The following is a 20,091-nucleotide window of genomic DNA, read 5'->3' on the forward strand; positions in this document are numbered from 1 at the left end:
ATTCATTTCAAATCTCTCTCAGGGTGGATGTGTGCATTTCAAGGCGTCAGGCTCATCAGTCTTCTCAGACAGCTGAACAAATTTCAGTCAGCGTTCCACTCTGCAATCTATTATGAAAGTGTCAGACAGAATAGCGACGGCTCTTCCTATGTGCACAAAATGTTCTCGGAACATTTTAGCCCTGAGTTATAAATGTTCAGTTAGCTGCTTTAAAACAGACACACACACATTACAAGATCAAACCACGAACAAGAGGCCCTTCACTTTTTATTAGTGATATCTGAGCAAGCCCAGACAATAGAATTTAGTGTGACAGTTTCAGAGATCTTTTTTTTTTTTCGTGTCATGAATAATCAACTATGAGTAAACCAATTATATAATCACTGTTTGAAAAGTCAGCAAGAGCTGAGGATGATAGCTGCTCTCAGCTCCTTCATGTGTTGTTTAGCTCAATTTGAACAGATTATTATTAGATTTGGAAAACGTCTTAATTTTTTTTGCCATGCCAGTGGTGTGGCTTTAAGAATGGAAATGTTGATTGATTTACCAATTTGGTCCAGGCTGAAATATCTCAACAACAAGCGGATGAGTTACTGCACCATTTTGTCATTCATATTCCCAAGAGGACAAATCTGTTGCCTTTTCAGATTGTTTTTCTAGCATCATTCATTTGGAGGTTGATATTTTTGTTTTTGGGGTCTCTGAAATGAAATGTCTACTAGATAGATTGTAAAATCTTGGTACATTCATTCATGCACCTTTCAGGATGAACGTTTAAACTCATTTTGTACTTGTTTGAACAAAACAAAACAAATACATAAGCAGAGAAATATACTCAGCTCCATGCGGCACATAATCAGTTGATTATATTTGCACAGACCAGAGGAAACGTTTCTGTCAGTCGAACAGCAAAACTTTACAATTTCAATAATGTATTCTGACTATAATGTATTGCGCCACCATATATTAACTACCGCAGGAGGAGTTATGAGATGAACACTTAGCAAGAATGAATCGATTTAAAGGACTAGCTTCCCCACATTTCAGGAAATATCCATATTCACTTTCATGTCAAGAGATTAGATGAGGAAATTGATACTGTTATGATATCTGTATACTAAATATGAACCCAAACTTTTCCTTTTCATAAAGACTAGAACTGGAGGAACCAACTAGTTTCAATCTTTCTGAAGACAGATGAAAAAAATCTGCCTAGTAGCACCTCTAAAGCTCACCGATTAACACATTACATGTTTTTAGTCTTTTTAAAAATTGGTGCAAAAGCAAAAATGACAATTAAAGTTTGGAGGTTTTTATCTTTGTTTCTCCCTGCTTCCAGTCTTCATTCTAAGCAAAGCTTAGCAAGAAAGCGTATTTTCTATGATGCTAAAGTATTCTTTGAAGTGTAGAGAAACATTAGTATCGGGATGATTTATTATTGGTCATTTTTCTGTTGGGCCGATGCTTCACCACACACAGAAAGTCCAAAAAAGTATGTCTAATGATCCCAAGACTCAGATCAAGATGTGACATCTTTCTCCTTAGAGACACTGCAGTTCAAGGAACGGGGCTCCCGGTCATTAAGTGGGAGTAATTATACTGCAGATACTGTAAATAAACCAACCGGCTACAAATGCTATCTGCCAAAAGAACTCCTAATGAAAGGCCGCTGAGTCCTACAGTATTTGGTTCATGCTTGAAAGTCGGGCTTCAGAGAAATGTCAAAGGAAAAGTTTTTTCCTGCTGCTAATGGATATTTTTAGAATGAATAAATGTGCCGGATTTAGGTTTCGCAAGCCAAATCGTGGAATAAGAAATTAAGGGCAACCCCCAGTCCCCTCCAACAATCCTGAAAAGCAGAGGAATGCGGGGTGCATTGTGGGTCATTGATGCTCCCTGTTGTACCACTGAATCCATACAGGAGTCCACAATAGGCTCTATAGATCGCAACCTAGCAACCCCTTCATTATAATTCCCCAGGATTTGGGAAGTTCCAAGGAATTTCGCTGCTTTTTCCCCAAATGGTTACACAAAGAGATGACTGTTGGGAGCCGAGAAACTCAACAGCTGCCCAACAGCCTGGCATTTAACGAAGAAAAAAAAAAAAAAGAAGTTCTTGGAAATCAAAGAGCTGAGAAACTACTTGAATTACAGTTGGCGCATTTATTTAATGTCAGTCAAACTGCAAGTGCAAGCAGCTGCATTTGACAAAAAAGATAGAAAAGACAATGGTGCTTTAGTCACTGCTGCTCAACGAGACTCTCCATGTGAGAGGTATTTTCAGAGAAGCCTCGTGGCGAGACTGGAGGAGGAGGGAGTGACTCCCATGATGGCAGAGATGCCCGAAACCTCCAGAGAGAACTGGCATTAGTCAGCAGGAGTGTGTACGAGGGAGCAATTACCTCGACAGTCGCCACAGATGACGACCTTGGCCGAGATTGGAAACGGGGGTGGGGGGGAGTTAGTTTTTTTTCTGCACACTGTCTGTGTTACGTGTGAAAAACATATAGGAGCCGGATGAAATAAAAAAGAAAGTGTGTGTGTGTGTGCTGCTGACTGTTGGCACCCTGTGTGAAGATATTATGGATTGGACTCCTGGGCTCCTGTTGGCAGCCTCCGGTGAGCAGCAGCAGTCCCCAGAGGGAGAGAGGGTGCGACCAGGAAACAGCCTGCTTAACTGCTTGCTTAATGGGGCATCTCCATGACAGCAGGGTTACACGCCAGACTGGAATTTACTGCAAAGGGTGTACAATTACTGGGGCTTTTATTATGAAATAAACTCTCCATGTAGAATGGGAGCAGAGCTGATTAAATTGCTTTGTTTCTGTTGTGGTTTTTTTAAACAATTTTTAACCTTTCTTCAGCAGATCTCAGCGATTATCTTCCACCAGACAGATAAGCAACCACAGCTGGCACCGACTCTGCACCAGCTCCATCTGGGAGCTACAGCTGGGACTTTTCTAGATAAATGACTTTCATTACTTACACTGCAAGTCTGTTTATAGTGGCTGACAAACTTAATTGATCAATCATGGCGTTAATACGTCGGCACTGAGGCAGAGAAAGATCAAAGCCCTGGAACTCATGGGCAGCCAGCGCACCGGGCCACGTAGGGGACACACTTCATTGATCATCATAATGTCCTTTCATCTCAAATTAAAAGAGCGAGGTCAGGATGCAGACCTGCCGCCAATGGAAAGCAGTGATTGTGATTGTGGCGGGTGTGAGTACCTTTAGGGAGGACTAGACTACACTTGACGCGGGCTTGTCAGAGGAAGCAGCTAAAACCCCGGCGCGGGCCCAGGCAGGCACTCCTCGAGTGTGGGCGCCTTTGGATTGAGAATGGACCCACGCTTGAGTGAGTCGCTGACAGGCACAGTGAAAGGACAGCTAGTCCCAGAGCGCTGACGGCAGCTACTCCGCGGTCAGTCACATGGGAACGAGGAGGAAATACAAAGGAACAACCTGAGCATGCCAAACACTTACTCTCAATGACAAATGGGCAGAAGGTGCACCAGAAGGTGAGGCTGTTATGTACATTATTTCATAACTTAGAAAAAACCAAGGTGATGCAACAGTGAGTTATAATCTGTGTGTCAGACAAAAGAACTCAGATGGGCTTTGACATGTTTTAAAAAAGAGGAATCAGTCAGGTATGTCCTGACATCTATAAAAGATGGAGGAAAGGCAGAACTGCACCAGCATGCAGTCTCTGGACTGATAACTTGGTCTTTGGTATTGTGTTAAAGCAAGTGACGGTGTCTCCTCTAAATGCAAATCTATGTCGGTCACTAGAGGATATCGTGTCAGTGCCATGTTTTGCCTCACCTAAGTATGAAAAGTAAGGTGCCTCAGATTCGGGCACTAATATCCGTGTGGTTATGTTTTCAAAAGGCTCATTGTACCTGGTTAGAAAAAGATGATGGTTTGGGTTAAAACAAGTAACTTTATGTAGGTTAAATATGTCACGTTTTGTAAATGCACTTCAAATAAATCCACGTTGACTTTCGCTTTCTCACAGACTCGAACAAGGTTCACCTGGCTGGAAGTTCTGTGTTTGTTCCATCCAACCAGCCTAAACCTCCTGCATACTCTGAGCTTCTTTGCACTTCACATGACCTCCTTAACAGGCTGGTCATACGGGTGTGTACTTTTCACCCTTAAGTGCAAAGCAAACTGTGACACTTGCACAGTATCAGTTGACTGACGGGTGGATTACAGGCTTGAGGGTGATACCAGACTGTTGGTGTCAAAGAGATCTTAGATATTTAGTGTAAAAATCCTACTTGTTCCAGAGGTGGGACACTTAGGGAGAGAGAGGGAACTATTGTAACCACACAGCGACTGAGATAGCTTCAGCTTTTTTTTACAGTTTCACATGGAATTCTTTAGAGCTGGAAAGCATGAAAACCTAATTGTAATATTAATCACAAAGGAAAACAAAATCCTAGTTGCAGCTATGGTCTGCAATAGAGATGCACCACACTGCTTTCTAGAGCTTGAAAATAGGTGCAGATCATTTATAAAGTGTTTCTTTGGCTCAACAAGCGCAGGACTGTTTTTGCCAAGGGTCTATATATCACAATAAATAAGTCCTGCAGGGATTGTCATCTTAACTGATCTCGAAAGAAAAAAGAGAGAAAAAAAAAAGCAGACTCTATGTCTAAATATCAGGCTGACAGACTGAGGGATAGAAGTATCCACTGGGGCAGCAGAGCATCCTGCAGGATGAGGTTACCTCAGGTATCGCGGTGATGCAGAGATGGCGAGTGTCCGGTGTAGCAGTCAGACTAATAGGATTATAGAGACGAGCGCTGTCAGATCACAGGACCCTAAAATCTGCTTAGCACCCAGTGCGGGTGGGGTGGGGGGGCACAGACACGAGGTTTATACTTCTATATAGGCAACGTAATGACCCCTAATGAGAGGTCGGGATTAAGGTTTTGAAAGGGGGTCCTGTTTATCATACAGTTGAAACAGTAAGTTGATTAACTAATTATTACTAACCAGGAACTATTTTGACAACCTGCTGATCATTTCAGTGGATGAAAACTCACTCATTTTTTATTTTTTTTATTTCACAGCCTGAACAATCAAGAAAAGGAATAATCAGATCAATCAATAATGAATTAAATAATAACACTCAGCTACAGGGAATGAAATCGTAACCAGTAAGAATGAACCATTTCATTCGAGTGCATAAAAAGAGATAAATAATAATAGTAATAATAACTAAATGAAAACCTAGAATCTGTCAGGACTATGTAAAATTAAGCTGGACATATGTCTGCCATCAATAGGATAAAACCTAGATGTGAATGGACAGAGCTCTGGGGAGGCTACATTTAATGTGAAGGAGGTACGTGATGACGGGAAACCAGGGCGAACAAACAAAGGCAACTCTAATTAAGAAGCACCATTAAATAAAACACTGTTCGAGGTCAACGCTTAACCACATGCTAACCCTGTTGACGGGGGTAAACACGGGGTGTCAATCAGGGTTGCCATCTGTGCCCTCACATGCAAACATGTCCCAAAAAGCCCCCTTGCACAGGAGGCTTTAAGAGTGTGAGAGCTTTCATAAAGCTCACACATGAGTAGCTTAAATCTGTGTCTGAGGGGACGGAGACAGCGTCTCATGCAGCCCACTACACCGGCAACAACTTGTCTGACAACAGAAGGTTGGGCAAAGTGTGCCACCACGTGGCACTGATTGATGACAGTCAGCTCCTCTCTGCAGTGTTTCTCCCCACCTGTCTGCTTCCTGCTCAACCTCAAGGTTAAACTGCACTGAAACCTTAAGTGATCTGCTTCAATCATGGTACAATTCACACAATATCTGGAAAAGTGAAGAGTGGAGTCATCGAGAGGCACAGAGAGAGATTGGATCTGACCTGCATTCGTTTAATTAAGTTAATCAGGTAGATTATATTGCATTTTAATTCGATGCCCCTCTGAGACTGATTATTCATCAGTCACACACTGCAGCAGATTAAAGTCAATCAGATGGATCAAATACATTGAATGCCTTTTGTGCAGAATCAAAAGACTTACTAGAGATGAGCAGTGTTAAGTATGCAGTATGATAACCAGGATGATCAATGTTCTGCCTTTGTGTTATTACCCAGAGACAAAAGACAACAGCTGTGATTTCATCTACAATCAAATGTGGTCTTGCTAACATGCTCATCTTAAGCAGGTAATGTTAACATGGTCGCCATCTTATGGAGCCCAGTGTCACACCAAAGCCGGTCCACTCGAGGAAAGCGTGTCAGTGTGACGGTTGGCCTTGCTTTGGCGTGAAAAGTAGACGCAGAGGTCATGTGACGAAGTATAAAAGTATAAAGTATAAATGTCTGTGTAGGAGGGCAGGTTGGGGTTAGTTGGATGGATAAATCAGCCAGGACACGGCGATTTGAATTCACGATAAGAGTGAAGAGGACTTGGTTTGAGTTTGGAAAATATTTCTTTAGAGAAAACTCAAACCAAGTATGTTTCTGTGCCCAACTCCAAACCAAACTTAATGGCTTTATTGACTTAAATTAACGGACTTTCACCTCGGTGTCCAAAGTTTCTATTCACGACAATGTGACCTTCCTTAAAGAAATCTTTTCCTCACTTAAACTACATAGTTGTTGTGCCCAAACCTAACCACGGTGTTTTGTTTACCCAAATGTAGTTTTTAAAAACCGTGACACTGACACGCTGTCCTGTTGTGGACTTGGCGGATGTATTACACACGATACCCGGCAGATAGATAGATACTTATTATTGAACTACAGAAAATACAACTGAATGTCAATAGTTTAACGGGTATTTGGTTATAAAACAGTACAGAAAAAAAATTAAGTTTTAGTTTATAACGGAGCTAAATGAAAAGTCGGTTTCAGTTACTCCTCCTCTTGAGAGCATGAATGTTTGTACTACATTTCATGACAATAAATAATTGCCGAGACACTTCCTGTGCTCTAAAACCTCTTCATGTCAATCTTTTGGTGGCGGTAGAGGAAAAGTCAGAGGAATTAATCCTTTGGGGACCACGACAAGGTTGGAAAAATGTTATGGCAATACATCAAACAGCTGTTAATATTTCAGTCTGGACCAAAGAGGACTGACAGACTGACATTGTCCTCCCCGGAGCCATGATGCTAGCGTGCTAAAATTATAGGCAACAGCCCACCTGTCTCCTGCAGGAATCTAGTTCTACTTTTGGAAACAAGAAACCCAGACCATCAGTCCAAAAGAGACATGTTTAGAGATGTCTCATAGGCCCTATAACTGTGACCGAAGGTTGTTGGAGAAGGTCAGTACTGTAAAAATGTTGGCCGGGATAATGGCTATAATGTTGGCAAGTCAAGACACACTAGTGCATTTGTCTGATGGAACTGATATAGGTGGCAACGGTAGAAAGAGACAAACAAACAGGATAAAACAAAAGACATCTGAGGGGCTGAGGCTTTGTCAAAACCCCCAAAACACACATAAAAAAGTAAGAAACCAGACAAGTCAAAGCTCTGATCCAATTGGGATCAAATTATTCAAAAGAAGCACAAGAAAACATGAAAAAGTAGAGTTTAGGAAACTGAGATTCCGCTCCAAAAATATGCTAAAGCCTCCAGTGCATATGATTAGACGGTTTATGGGTTGTCTCCTCCCTCATTATCCATTCAGTTTTTCTGCCCTGATGGCTTGATGCGAGTGGAGTTAACAATGAATGCGGCAAAACTTTCACTGCAGAGTGGTTTGTTACATAAATACACTAGTGACAGAATTCACACAGCCTAAAAATCCTGATCTTTTTCCGTTCGATCAGCGACTGAAAATACAGCTTGGATTTTATATTATCTGTTAAAAGCCTACTCTGTGTGAGGAACTGACATTAATTCAAGGAATGGATGGAGTTTGATGGGCAGGAACCCTCAGACCAACATGTCGTTAATCTGAGTGACAAGACACATTAGCCGTGTCATTTGGACAACAGAAAACACGTTGTCTTGTTAGTGTCCGTGTGGATGGCAGCGCTGGAGCAGTTTAGAGTCCTCAGAATGAGCAGCAGCAGTTTGCTCTCATCATTTATCCAATTAGAGTATAAGAGGGAGCAATCACTCAACCCTGAACAGACTAAAGCCAAAAAAAAATAATCCCACCAACATGTTGTGGATTTCTAGAAGCAGCCATGAACCACAAATCAGTCAAACTGAGTTTTTAATACGATTAATCGTGCAGCTCTGGTGTGGACATGTATCCACTGGATGAAGGTGGCGGATCTAGAATATTTACAGTATATTCTAAAGTCTCACTTATATAAGAAACATTTTTCACACATGAATATTGAAAAAAACAATGCAATTGTTGAAGATACCCAAAGATGGAAATTTACCGTACTTTTACAGAAAAAGATACACAACTAATAACAATAGAGTACAATAATGCAAATACACTACCAGAATAATATGCAAATACATTACATCCATGGATCCATGCAGGAAAAAACAAGAGAATTTCTTTGTTTTAAAGCACAAGTAGGATTGACAGTTTTACAGTGGGTTAAATTTTCCTAAAACATCAGTTCTGTATGTTTTCATTTATAGTTATTGAAAAAGTGAAATTACAAGAGGATAGGAGGAGACAACAAAATGACGGCATTGTTTTATTTTTTCATTTAGATAATATGTAAGTCTGTTTTACCTTTACCATGCGAGCAGATTTCCCTGTTTGTAGACTTTGTACAAACAAAGCAAGCTGGCTGTAGCTTAATATTTAGCACACACGCATCACGCCATCTAACTTGCAGCAAAAAGCAAATGAGTGTATTTCCATCCATCCATCCATCCATTATCTAGACCCGCTTCATCCTGAACAGGGTCACGGGGGGGCTGGAGCCATTCCCAGCTCACTTTGGGCGAAGGCAGAGTATACCCTGGACAGGTCGCCACTCTATCACAGGGCCAACACATAGAGACAGACGGAAACAAAGACCGTTCACGCTCTCATTCACACTTAAGGGCAATTTATAGAATCACCAATGAACCTGACATGCATGTCTTTGGATGGTGGAGGAAGCCAGAGTACCCGGAGAGAACCCACAGGGAGAAAGGCCCAGACCCAGGATCGAACCCGGAACCTTTTCAGTGCTAACCACTGCACCGCTGTAAGCTCCAACAAATTTCCAAAAATAAATGAATTTGTGTTTAAAATTCAGACCCAAAATGATTAGAAAACCATCACACGTTCGGCTTGTTTAAGAAGAGGCGTGCACCCCTTTCATGCAGATGATGCATGTATGACATGAGACTGTTGATATCTGATGGCAACCCACATTTAGGTTTCCTATTCGTGGAGAAAATCAGCCCACGTCCAACCCAGGTCAGGAGGAGGGTTGACTAATGTGAGTTGACACATTCAGTCAGGAGTCTGAGGGGTATATCAGCTATGCTATTAAAAAAATAAATAGATTAAAAAAAAAACGTAATATAGCTGCATTAAGTCATTCCAAGAAGTCAGTAGGAGGCTGTTAAAGCTACAAACGTACAGTGTAGGTAACTGGTTAATGGAGGTTTTGACATCCGGATGTCAGTGGTGATTTAACGTCAACTTGAACTTAGAGCTTTTAAAGACCAGCTGCTTCCTGCATGTTTAAACCAACACGGACCAAAGATGGGAGAGCAAGACAGAGCAAAGGTAGCTGCGATGAAAGAAAGATGAAGGTAGTGAAACAAAAAGAGAATCAGAGTGGGGAGGTTGAACGATAGGAACGGGAGAAGGAGACCTTGAGGCTTTCTATCCATGTAGCACGCTGGAAGAAGATGAGAGAAGTGAGATGAATGTGTGCGGGCGCGCGCGCACACACACACACACACACACACACACACACACACACACACACACACACACACACACACACACACACACACACACACACACACACACACACACACACACACACACACACACACACACACACACACACACACACACACACACACACACACACTCCGACACTCGACTCCAAATCACATTTAGAAGTAGGGCAGCCTATCCTGCCAGCTCAAAAGCCTGCAGCACTTTCCTCAATCATTATCCAACAAACGATACCATAATACAATAGGCCTAGTTTATCTCCCTACTCATGCCAAGAAAGAACGCTCCCAGGCAGAGACGCACAACTTACAAACTTGACACGTTTGTCTTAAGTAATATAGACAACACACTTCTGGTAAAATGTATAATTTAATTTGTGTGAATATGAGTCAAACACTTTTAACCTTGTGTGTCTTTCAAAACTGAAAGCTAATTATAGAAAAGAGAAGGAGTGCTGCATCTTGGTTTCGGTTAACCATGAATATAAATATTAGATAAGAGTGCATATAAAGTACTCTATATGCATTTCCTTTTGTCACATGTATTCATGACAAACCCCACAGGGTGAGTCTGTTCCTCCATGCTAAACTTTGAGCGGCATCCCAAACCTAAAGATGAATTCAGAACAACATTTTTTGTGTGGCTACTCTGGTTGCCGAGGGGACCTGAGGAGCAGCCTGACATTTATGGTTAATTCAAAGCTGCAGAATAACAGCAAGGAGGGAGTGAGAGCACAACAGTGCCATTTATCATTCAATGCAAACCAAGGCAAACTATGTAATTAAACAAATCTAGTCATTTTGTTGGATCAATCAGGAGGACCAAACCAAACTTGTAAATTTGCAGAGAAATGAATTTGACTAAGTGTTTGTTCAAAATTTCATGGGAATGCTTCCAGTAATTTTCTAAATATTGACACAGAAGTCATCAAGGTTCATCCTCTGTGGACTATGGATATCTGTACTAAACTCCATGGTAATTAATCCAGTAGGACCAAAGTGGTGGGCTGACCACCCATTCAACCAACCGACATTTCCATTTTCTACTCCCAGATCAAATGAGTAACATTGATTATTTTGTCAAAACAGGCATGCCAAGGTCTGGGAAGTATGAAATATTAAGTGCACAATGTCCAATGTCTTGGATGGAGGAGAAATGGACAGCCGTTATGATGTAAGCAACTTTGACAAGGGCCAGACGACTGGGTCAGAGCCAATGGCTGAATATAAAAATTGACACAGCCTCCGAGTCTGAAAAGTAACGTCAATGGAGAGATGCCTAAAAGTGCAAAAACACTGTGGGCCGCTTGGGCTTGGCTCCAAAAAAACTCTGGCCCCAACAGACCTCCATTCAAAAAGCATCCACTTTCCTCATTAAATACAAAGTCAATAGATTTTTTTCCACAAGTCATTAGCTAAATTCCCTCCTTCTGATCAGTGTTCTGGTGGTCCTTCTGAAAATAATTTTTGGGGGCGTGTCTGATTCGATTGACATGCCTGGGGTGCCGTCAGGTTTCTTGTATAGGTGGGTACACCGAGTATCCTTTGGTTCTTATCCACCCCTCCTCCACCCTCACCCGCTCCTCCCAAGCTTGTCCAAATATGGTCACTTGTGGCTCCAAAATACAAAAGGACAACAACCAAAATGCCAGATACGAAGCCTCAAAACGGCAAATCATAAACCAATGGATGGGTTGCATCCTAGTCTGAGTATCTCCGAAATGACGTGGCTTGTGAGCTGCTCCTAGTCATAAGTGGTCAGTAGCTACTGGTAGTGGTGTGAGGAAAGACAAACCCAAAACTGGCAACAGGGTGTCAGGGAATGTGCTGGAAAAAGTGTGACCCCTCCATACAAAGTCACAGTCAGCAGCTTGTTAGCTTAGCTTAGCATAAAGACTGGAAACGGAGGCAAACAGCTCTGTCAACTATGAAAAAAAAACTCCGTACGAGCACCTCTGAAGCTCCCTCATTTGTTGAGACTGTTTCTTGGCTCGTGTGCAGTGATTTCATGGAGTCTGGTAATCACAGCGAGTTTGCCAGACAACCAGAAGAGATTCCAGCAAGACATTGCTTGTTGATTGGGGTGTTGATTCATCACTAAACTTTGTGCTGCTTTTGTGCCAGACTGCATTATATTGTACTGTGTTATTTTCTACCTCCCTCTGGACATTTACAGATATGGCCGGTACAACTCCCCCAACAGTTATCTGTGCAGACACAAGGAAACATGAGCACTCTGATGGAAATGAGTTCACATGGCTGCAGATTGCAAGTGCAGGCGCGCACACAAACACACACACACACGCACACACACACACAAACACACGCACAAAATACCTATCCAATACACGCAAGCAGGCTTTCACACAAGCATACATGCCAGCCTGTCCAGCTCCTAGTGTGTTGACTTTAGTTGTGTTTGTACTTGAGATTAGCTACAGCAGGCATTGTGGCAGGCATTAACAGGAGCAACCAGCAGTTTATAGGACTTTTCAGATGACTTTCTGGTGCTGAGCTCACAGGGACCTTTGCACTATAACGATAACTACGAGCTTTGACTTGCTGACAGGGTGAAATACCCCCAAATCAGAGTCAAACTAACACTGCTGACCTGGTTAGAAATGTCAAAGCTGATCAGTTTGTGTGACATTTCCATTTCAAGCTCATATAAATCTGCTGACATCTGTTTTGTTTTTTATTTTTTAGTCTACAAAAGCTACAAACAAAACACTCAACAACACTTTAATCACAGTACACAGGAATGCCCCCCCCCCCCCCCCAAAAAAAAAAAAAATCAACCATAACTACAGCAACTTTGCGTGCTGAAGCTGAAGAGTGCAACGGTCAGGGCATGTCCATGGAGAAAATGTGCCCTTGGGCTCTGCAGGATTGAGTTCATGGCTTTAGAAATGTCTTTTCCTTGGGATGGGGCTTATTTTGGTTGAGTGTGTGGGGACATCAGAGGACATAAGAATCCACTGATTGTGGTGCTGAAAGACACGACATGGCCTTAGGGCAGATGATGAAAGCAGAAACCCGCGTGTTTGTGTATGCGTGCGACATGATGCTGGTAGCGGAGACGGGGACCACTCACCACCTGTCTGTCCATCCATGTGAGCAAAGACCGGCTGTCCCTGCGGTATATTTATCCACTCCACACACACATCAGTGTAAAAAGAAAAGCAGGGAAAAGGCAGAAAATACAATAGAGCAAAAAAGAAAATACATAGTCAAATATTTTATCAGGCTGGTGCACGGTTATGAAATTCACTATGTATACACCATGTATTTTGAAGGTAAAATAAAGTTTTCTTCAGCATAAAGAGAAAATGATTTGATTGGTCACCCCAGTATTTGAAACACCTACATTTCTGCGGTAAAATTAACTCTTTTCAATTAAATTGCTGCAATCAGTGGATTTTTCTCAGAGGGGCAAAGTAAATCTGCGAGGTTTCTTCGCATCAAGTTCGTCTCTGGTGAATTATGAATGGCAAATTTGCACTGCTGACCAATAGCAAGCCATCTTCACAGTCCGGCCTATAAAGGTAACAGAGAGCTGGAGAGTCCAAAACAGAGTAAGCAATCGAAGCTTTTCAACTGTTGGTCCAGAATCCAAAAACGCTCGACAAAAAATGTTTTGCAGACAGTAATGCGACAAGATACTATGGCTCCGCCCACCTGTTGCCCACAGCTTTAGTCTTCGCTGTGATTACAGTCTGGAAACCCTGTTCACATGAAGGTTCGCTCAGCCACTCTTAAGGGCGGACCAATCTGCAAACAAGTGGGAGTGGCCAAGTACAACAACACTGAAGTCAACCATTTGACCCACCAACGGAGGAAAGAAAGGAACTGTAAGAAAAAAATGCCTCGAATTTAATAACAATCAAGAAAAAGTCTAAAATAGTAATTTAGTGACATGGTGATGCATTCTGCTCACGTCGGGGGAAAGTTCTTTATTGTTTACGGCGCCAACATGCGTCCTACAGTGGTTAATGTCGATTGTTTAAAGGTTGCTCCAATAGTTTAAAAAAAACCAAAAAAAACAATCCTGAATGGAGCGTGACCAGACCCATCAATCCACTAAGTCAATTTGGGTCTGGGAACACATGGCGAGAGACAAGAGTCACTGGTACAAATAAACCTTCTAAATATGTGAACTCGGTGACCCAGTTTGCTGACTGTCAGTTAGAGAGATTCAAGCAAGCTTAGAGAGCTTTTTCCCTTCTTCGGTACTTAAATTAAACGTTTTATTGATGTACAATTCCATAAAGAAAATGAGGACTGGAATAAACAGCTCAAAACTTAAAAAAAAAAAAAGATTGTGGAACTTTTCAAATAGCCCTAGCATGTTCCCAACCAGCTTGCCGGCTCACCACCTCGTCCTGAGAGGATTCTTTTTATCACAGAGCCTCGACAACCACATATTTTGAGATTAATTTCACAGAGCTGAACAAATCATAAAGAGGTCTCCTTTTAAACACTGATCATGGATTGTGACTTGTATAAAATTACGAATCAAAACAAATGGGACTTGGGTTCTCTCCAAGGATAGACAGACAAAGGGGAACAGCACCCATTCAAAGCTGACATCACATCTAATCCACTACCCATATAGGTCACCCACTATGCTCCTGTACATCTGCCGTTAAGCTAGCACAAATGCAAAGTGAAAACAATGCACCCCATTATGGTTCATGCCTCCCTAAATACAGCATATCCCAATTTCACACGTGCTGACCAACCGCCCCCACTTTGCTATAGATCTGTAGCCCCCCCTGGAGATAAGCTGTGCTCTCATTTCTCCCCTGGTTTTCTGGGGCGAGCAGGGTGTGTGATTGTTATGCAAAACTATAATTCACTGATACTTAGGAACTATTAATGTCGGGCCCTGACTCCTGTTCAGTGAGTGCACGGCCGTGGTGTTTGATCATCGACTGTGTTTTTAATCCAAATACTCTGGCTCTACTTTTGGGTTGATTTATGCATTTCACACTCATGCATAGTCATATGTGGTGTTATCACTAATCTGTGTGTATTTTGTGTGTTCTGCAGCCTTCAGGCATGGGTAAGCATTTGTCAAAACTACTGGCTGCCAAAATCTGCCCATTATAATTGAGGAAGGACATCAATAGGAAGTTTTCTCTGATGTGGGTTATTTATGTTTGCTGCCACAGCGATGTATGAATGAGTGACAGTTGTATGAATAAATATGTGCTGTACAAAGGCTGGTGCATTATTGGTGTTTGATGATTTGGCAGTTCTCATGGGCTTCTCTTAATGAAATCCCCCAGTTCAGACAGAAACTAGAAGTAATTCTAGTAAGTAAGTCAATCTATGCATGACAATATTTTTTTTATTTTTTTTTTTATCTTTATGTAACCGTCATGTGTTATAACACAGTTTTTCCACCCATAGATTGAAATAAGTTAAATATACACAGTAAAACTGAGCTTGTGTGTAAACTTCTGTTGCACTCTGACAGGTCCGGCCTGATCGTACTTCCCGTGACATCCTCCCTCGACAAACCACACATCTGCTCCTGGCTGAGTCATGACAGTTCAACGAGCTATCAGAGGATTTGGCAGGCCCATACGCCACTGACAGTAACAAAAAAAAACATAAGGTTTCATCCCTTCTTTCTTTCTTGCGCGGCACACGAGGGGTCTTCTCACGAGATGTTCCAGACAGATGCGGGGAACAAATGCAGAGAGAAAGAAAAGCTGTGGAAATCTGATTCTTGGCAGTCTGAGTAAAGGAGCTGCATCCTGATGGACATGAGAGGGAGGCTTAAAATCCCATTAGAGATGATCAAAATTCAAAGGGAAAGCATGCATAGCCTGCCCTCCTCAGCCTGAAATCTATTCCTGTCAGCACTGAGTAGATAGCCAGAGATGGGCTAAATGGAGACAGTCTATTTTGGTGGGAGGAGAGTGAGGGGATGGAAAGAAAACAGCAGCGGAGGGGGTGGGTTGGGGAGGAGGTCAAAGAGGAGGGAGTATGAGAGAAAGAGGGGAACGATAGAAACGTAGACGGGGGCGAGGAGGAGAAAAGCCTTAAACTTCTTTCCTCTTGTGCAGAGACAGTGGCCCCCTGTAAATAGTACATGTTTGTTTCCCCAAGGAAATTCCAGAACATACACACGTCCCTTTCTGAGGCGGTGAGCCGTGGAAGACGGCGAATCTTTCCATGCGGTTGCAGCAACACCAGCCTTTGTCATTCGGCCTCGTTAATCGATTGTGGAGGTTGTTAGAATGCAAGAGGTCTCACTATTGTGGAGCACTGGAGCTCACACACACACACACACACACACACACACACACACACACACACACACACACACACACACACACACACACACACACACACACACACACACACACACACGCGCACACACGCACACACACAGCCTACAAACGTGTCTGTGAGCACGCTTGCACACTTTCTATGCCACTGGACAAACTGAATGAAACAAATTCTTAAAAACCAACACAGTAGGACCAGTCAGCCATAATGGGAGAACGTTAAACAAAAAAAACTCGTCTGAAAAGAGCCACAGGATACAGGATTGCGTCTTTTCACTTTCTCGCTGTGGGAATGGCAGGTGTGTGAGTTTGTAAAAAATTTAAAAAAAAACAGCCGAAAAACTCGTCTCAACTAGCACAACTCTTCTGCTCCGTCCAACCCAGATTCAGTGTTTATTCAGAGATGATCAGGCTGCGTTTTCTGCTCTCTCCCTCTCTCTCTTCTCATGTTTGCTCCTGTTTTCTTACATCGACTGAGACTAAAGAGATTAGTTGAGGGAGATGAAACGACTATGGCTCTGCCAGCCACCGCGAGATGGGTCTCCATTCCAGGACTTCCTCCCAAGTATTTCTCCCGCTGCCATCAGTTCATTCCTCACTCTCTTTAATCACGCTCAACTCCGCGGAGTCCACTGCTCAATCCCACAGCTTAAAAGGGCTGCGCTTTGAAATTAAAGGCAAGGCCTTCGCTTTTGTCAAACGAAGATGACGAGAAAGTCAGCAAGGCCAGTCAATATTCATCTACACAAAGCTAATTACATTTGGCAAACACGTCTGAACGTGCACACCTGCCCTTAAACGCTCACGTGTTTGCATTCACACGGTGTCGAGACGGTTCGCCCGAAAAAGAAAGTGGCAGAGGCACAAACATACTTCCCATGTGTTTAAAACAAGAGGCTGCACGAACAGCTGGCGGACGAGCACGTCCACAAGACCGACTTTAAAACAAGACCAAGTAACTTCTGAAAGAAGAAAAAACACAAAACTTCCTCTCACAAAAAGAAAAGCTGAATTTTTAAGCAACATAATGGAACTTTGGGGGTTTCTGCTGCAGTCATACTGGTCTAATGTTCAGCTGCTTATCAAGGATAAGATAAGGAATCTTTATATATGTGTGGCCCTAGTTTGAACGGTGCAGTTGCTGAGGGCGGGGCTGTGTGAATTCCATTGTGGGCTGAGCGTTTTGACACCGTCACAGGATTTATGTAGCCCCTAGACATGATTTATCATCAACAAATACATGGAAATCTCAACGGACGCAATATGGATCCTTTAATCCTAAAAGAACGCTTTGACACTTTAGGAAATCTGCTTATTTGCTGTCTTGGTGAGAGTTTGCTACCACAGCACTCTTATACACTCCAGTAGAAGCTTCAGCCAACAATTGTTTATCAAGGAAGCAGTGGAAAGAAAATCCAGCTACCAGGACCTCCAAAGCTCACCAATAAACATGTTATTTCTCTTTAGTCTGTGAGAGAACCAAAATGACAGAAAAAAAAAAAAGCAGAAACAAATAAACAACTATTTGGTGATGTTTGGCAAAGTGATTTCCTGGAGTCTCGCGTTCAACTTGTAGTTTTCTCACATTTTTCAGTGACGAGCAACTAAAACTGAACTTCAATTTTCCATTAGCATGTAATATCCATTTGAGACCACAGGGGCCGCTGTTCAGCGAAAGTTAAGAAGTATGCTCGAACGTTAAATCTCCAACTGCAAAGATGACATGACAGGAAAAACTAAGCTCAAGTCATCCACCGGTCAGTGCAACATCTCAGTCTATAAATAGTAACGTCTCATCGCTGTCAGCGGAGCTTACTTTAAACACACACAACATATTCATAAATCAGAGATTGGTTTTTTTTTTTTTTTATAGATTGGTCCATCAAATCTGTCATCAGCAGCATAGTGCTTTATTCATTAGCCATTAAAAAACAACTCTTTACAATAGACTGAGAGTTGCAGCCTTTACACACTTAATTCATTCATTATTGATTCAATGCTTTCTTTAGATCTGAAGGGAAGTTAAAATGCAAATATACATAAGCCAAACATGTATGCATCCACGCTCTCACATAAATATGCCGTACTGACGAATTATGTGTATTTTTAAACCCGAACATCATAAATAGATGCTAATAAACAGGCCCCATTTTGATGCCAAAACAACTGATTCTTGTTTTGTTTTTTTCCAAGAGATACAATCTTTTTCTTGTAGCAATCAAAAGTATCTTTCCCATCTGCCTGTGCTCCTCTTTTATGTTCCGTCTCAGCCTGCCGTTGATCACCCTGATGATCTCTTTTACTTTGCAACCCTATCGATTTGCCAGTTTGAAAAATGCAGGAAATCAGACTCGCTGTCTGCACACTCACAGCCACACAGGCTCATAAACAGTTTGTCTCTGCTCTATAGACCTACTTCTGCAGATGGGGTTTCATTTCTTCCCAACAGTAGGGATCCTCTAATTTAATACTCTCACTCACACACACACACACACACACACGCACACACACACACACACACACACACACACACACACACACACACACACTTAAAGCAACAGAGCAGTCACCTACAAACCCAGTCTTTTACACTACAGGAGCCAAAACAATCTAAGAGCCTCGAAAGAAATGGCTAGAGGATACGTTCAAATGGTAAAAAAAAAAAATAATAAGTTTGAATGTTTTGCCTAAAAACGTGTGCATTTTTTACAGGATAAATGCACGTTATGGCTTTTTAGTAGCTTTCCTGCAAATTCACTCTGCCAAGGCTAAGTGCCTTGTCGTGTCTGAATGAAGCTAGTCGAGTGAGTCACATTTAGGATTACAGAGCCGCCTTGGCTGTCTGATTTGCCTCCGTGTTAGCTACTTCAGGAAACTGCTGGCCTTCTGGGAGGAGAGGAGGGGAAAATGATGACATGATACCCATAATAACACAGATTCTTCATGGAATGAAACCGCAATCTGCTACCTATGATAGGATAGTATGAAAGAGAAATGGGGGCAAAGAGAAAGCAGGCTGGAAGACAGTAAACAAATAAATATCGTAAGTAATAAAAGGTTGTTTTGAGAAATTCTAATAAACAATCAGCTCAGCACAGGGCAATGATAATAACAACAAGGCACAGACTGAGTTTAATCACAGGCAGCTATAACCTGCGCACAGACAAAGACTCACAAATTTAGAAAGGGCAGAGAAGGCCACACAATCCACCTCACTCTTATTGCTTCTACAAAATTCATCCCTGCACTGCTTCCCCCACGTCAGAAGTCGTGATCTGTTGTCCCGCCACTACGTGCGTCACAACGTTCGCAATACAAATTTCATCCGACAGCAGCACATTCTTTGTATTGTGTGTGTGTGATTCCTGTTATTGTGATGGTAGTTTCTGTCCTCCATCATGGAGTATTAACCTCAGATGAATGTTTAAATCTCTCTCTCTCTCTCTGTGTGTGTGTGTGTGTGTGTGTGTGTGTGTGTGTGTGTGTGTGTGTGTGTGTGTGTGTGTGTGTGTGTGTGTGTGTGTGTGTGTGTGTGTGTGTGTGTGTGCGCGTGTGCGTGTGTGTGTATTTGCTCTTGAACACACATGACACTGTGTTGTCATCTTACCCTGATTCTCCTCATGGCTGCCACGATCTCCATCCGACTGTTGGGCCTGGGCACGTCAAGACTCCCCACGTACTGCAGTGAACACATGAGAGAAGCATCAGTCAGATATTATCCCATTCATCATAGCTGTAGCAGCTATTCTCACTACACAGACTGATCCAAAAAAAAAAAAAGAAACATGCAGCTCATTCAACTCCATTTTCGCTCTTTAAAAGTGCCACTAGATAAAAACAGAAGCTCCCAGAGTCGTTTCTAGGGACCACCAGGGGTCCTTGAATGCAACCCAAGCAATAAATTAGGAATTATTTACGCTATTAACTTT

The 20,091-nt window shown here is 42.3% G+C and overlaps 1 protein-coding gene across 3 annotated transcripts in view; it reads right to left on the reverse strand.

Moving 5' to 3' along the window:
* LOC138622201 (carboxyl-terminal PDZ ligand of neuronal nitric oxide synthase protein) overlaps positions 1 to 20,091 on the reverse strand; it is a 51,086-nt gene that overhangs the window by 28,931 nt on the left and 2,064 nt on the right. For all 3 annotated transcript variants that reach the window (XR_011310993.1, XM_069700785.1, XM_069700784.1), the window contains exon 2: positions 19,770 to 19,841. Coding sequence is in view for 2 of the 3 variants with exons in the window: in XM_069700785.1 (XP_069556886.1) it covers positions 19,770 to 19,841 (72 nt within the window). In the remaining variant the exon portion in view is untranslated. The remainder of the gene's footprint in view (positions 1 to 19,769; positions 19,842 to 20,091) is intronic.

The sequence above is a fragment of the Brachyistius frenatus genome, unplaced genomic scaffold (assembly GCF_029030835.1).
Source record: "Brachyistius frenatus isolate BFR_SWC_R1_liver_20210118 unplaced genomic scaffold, ASM2903083v1 Contig_35, whole genome shotgun sequence".
Classification (NCBI taxonomy): Eukaryota; Metazoa; Chordata; class Actinopteri; family Embiotocidae; genus Brachyistius; species Brachyistius frenatus.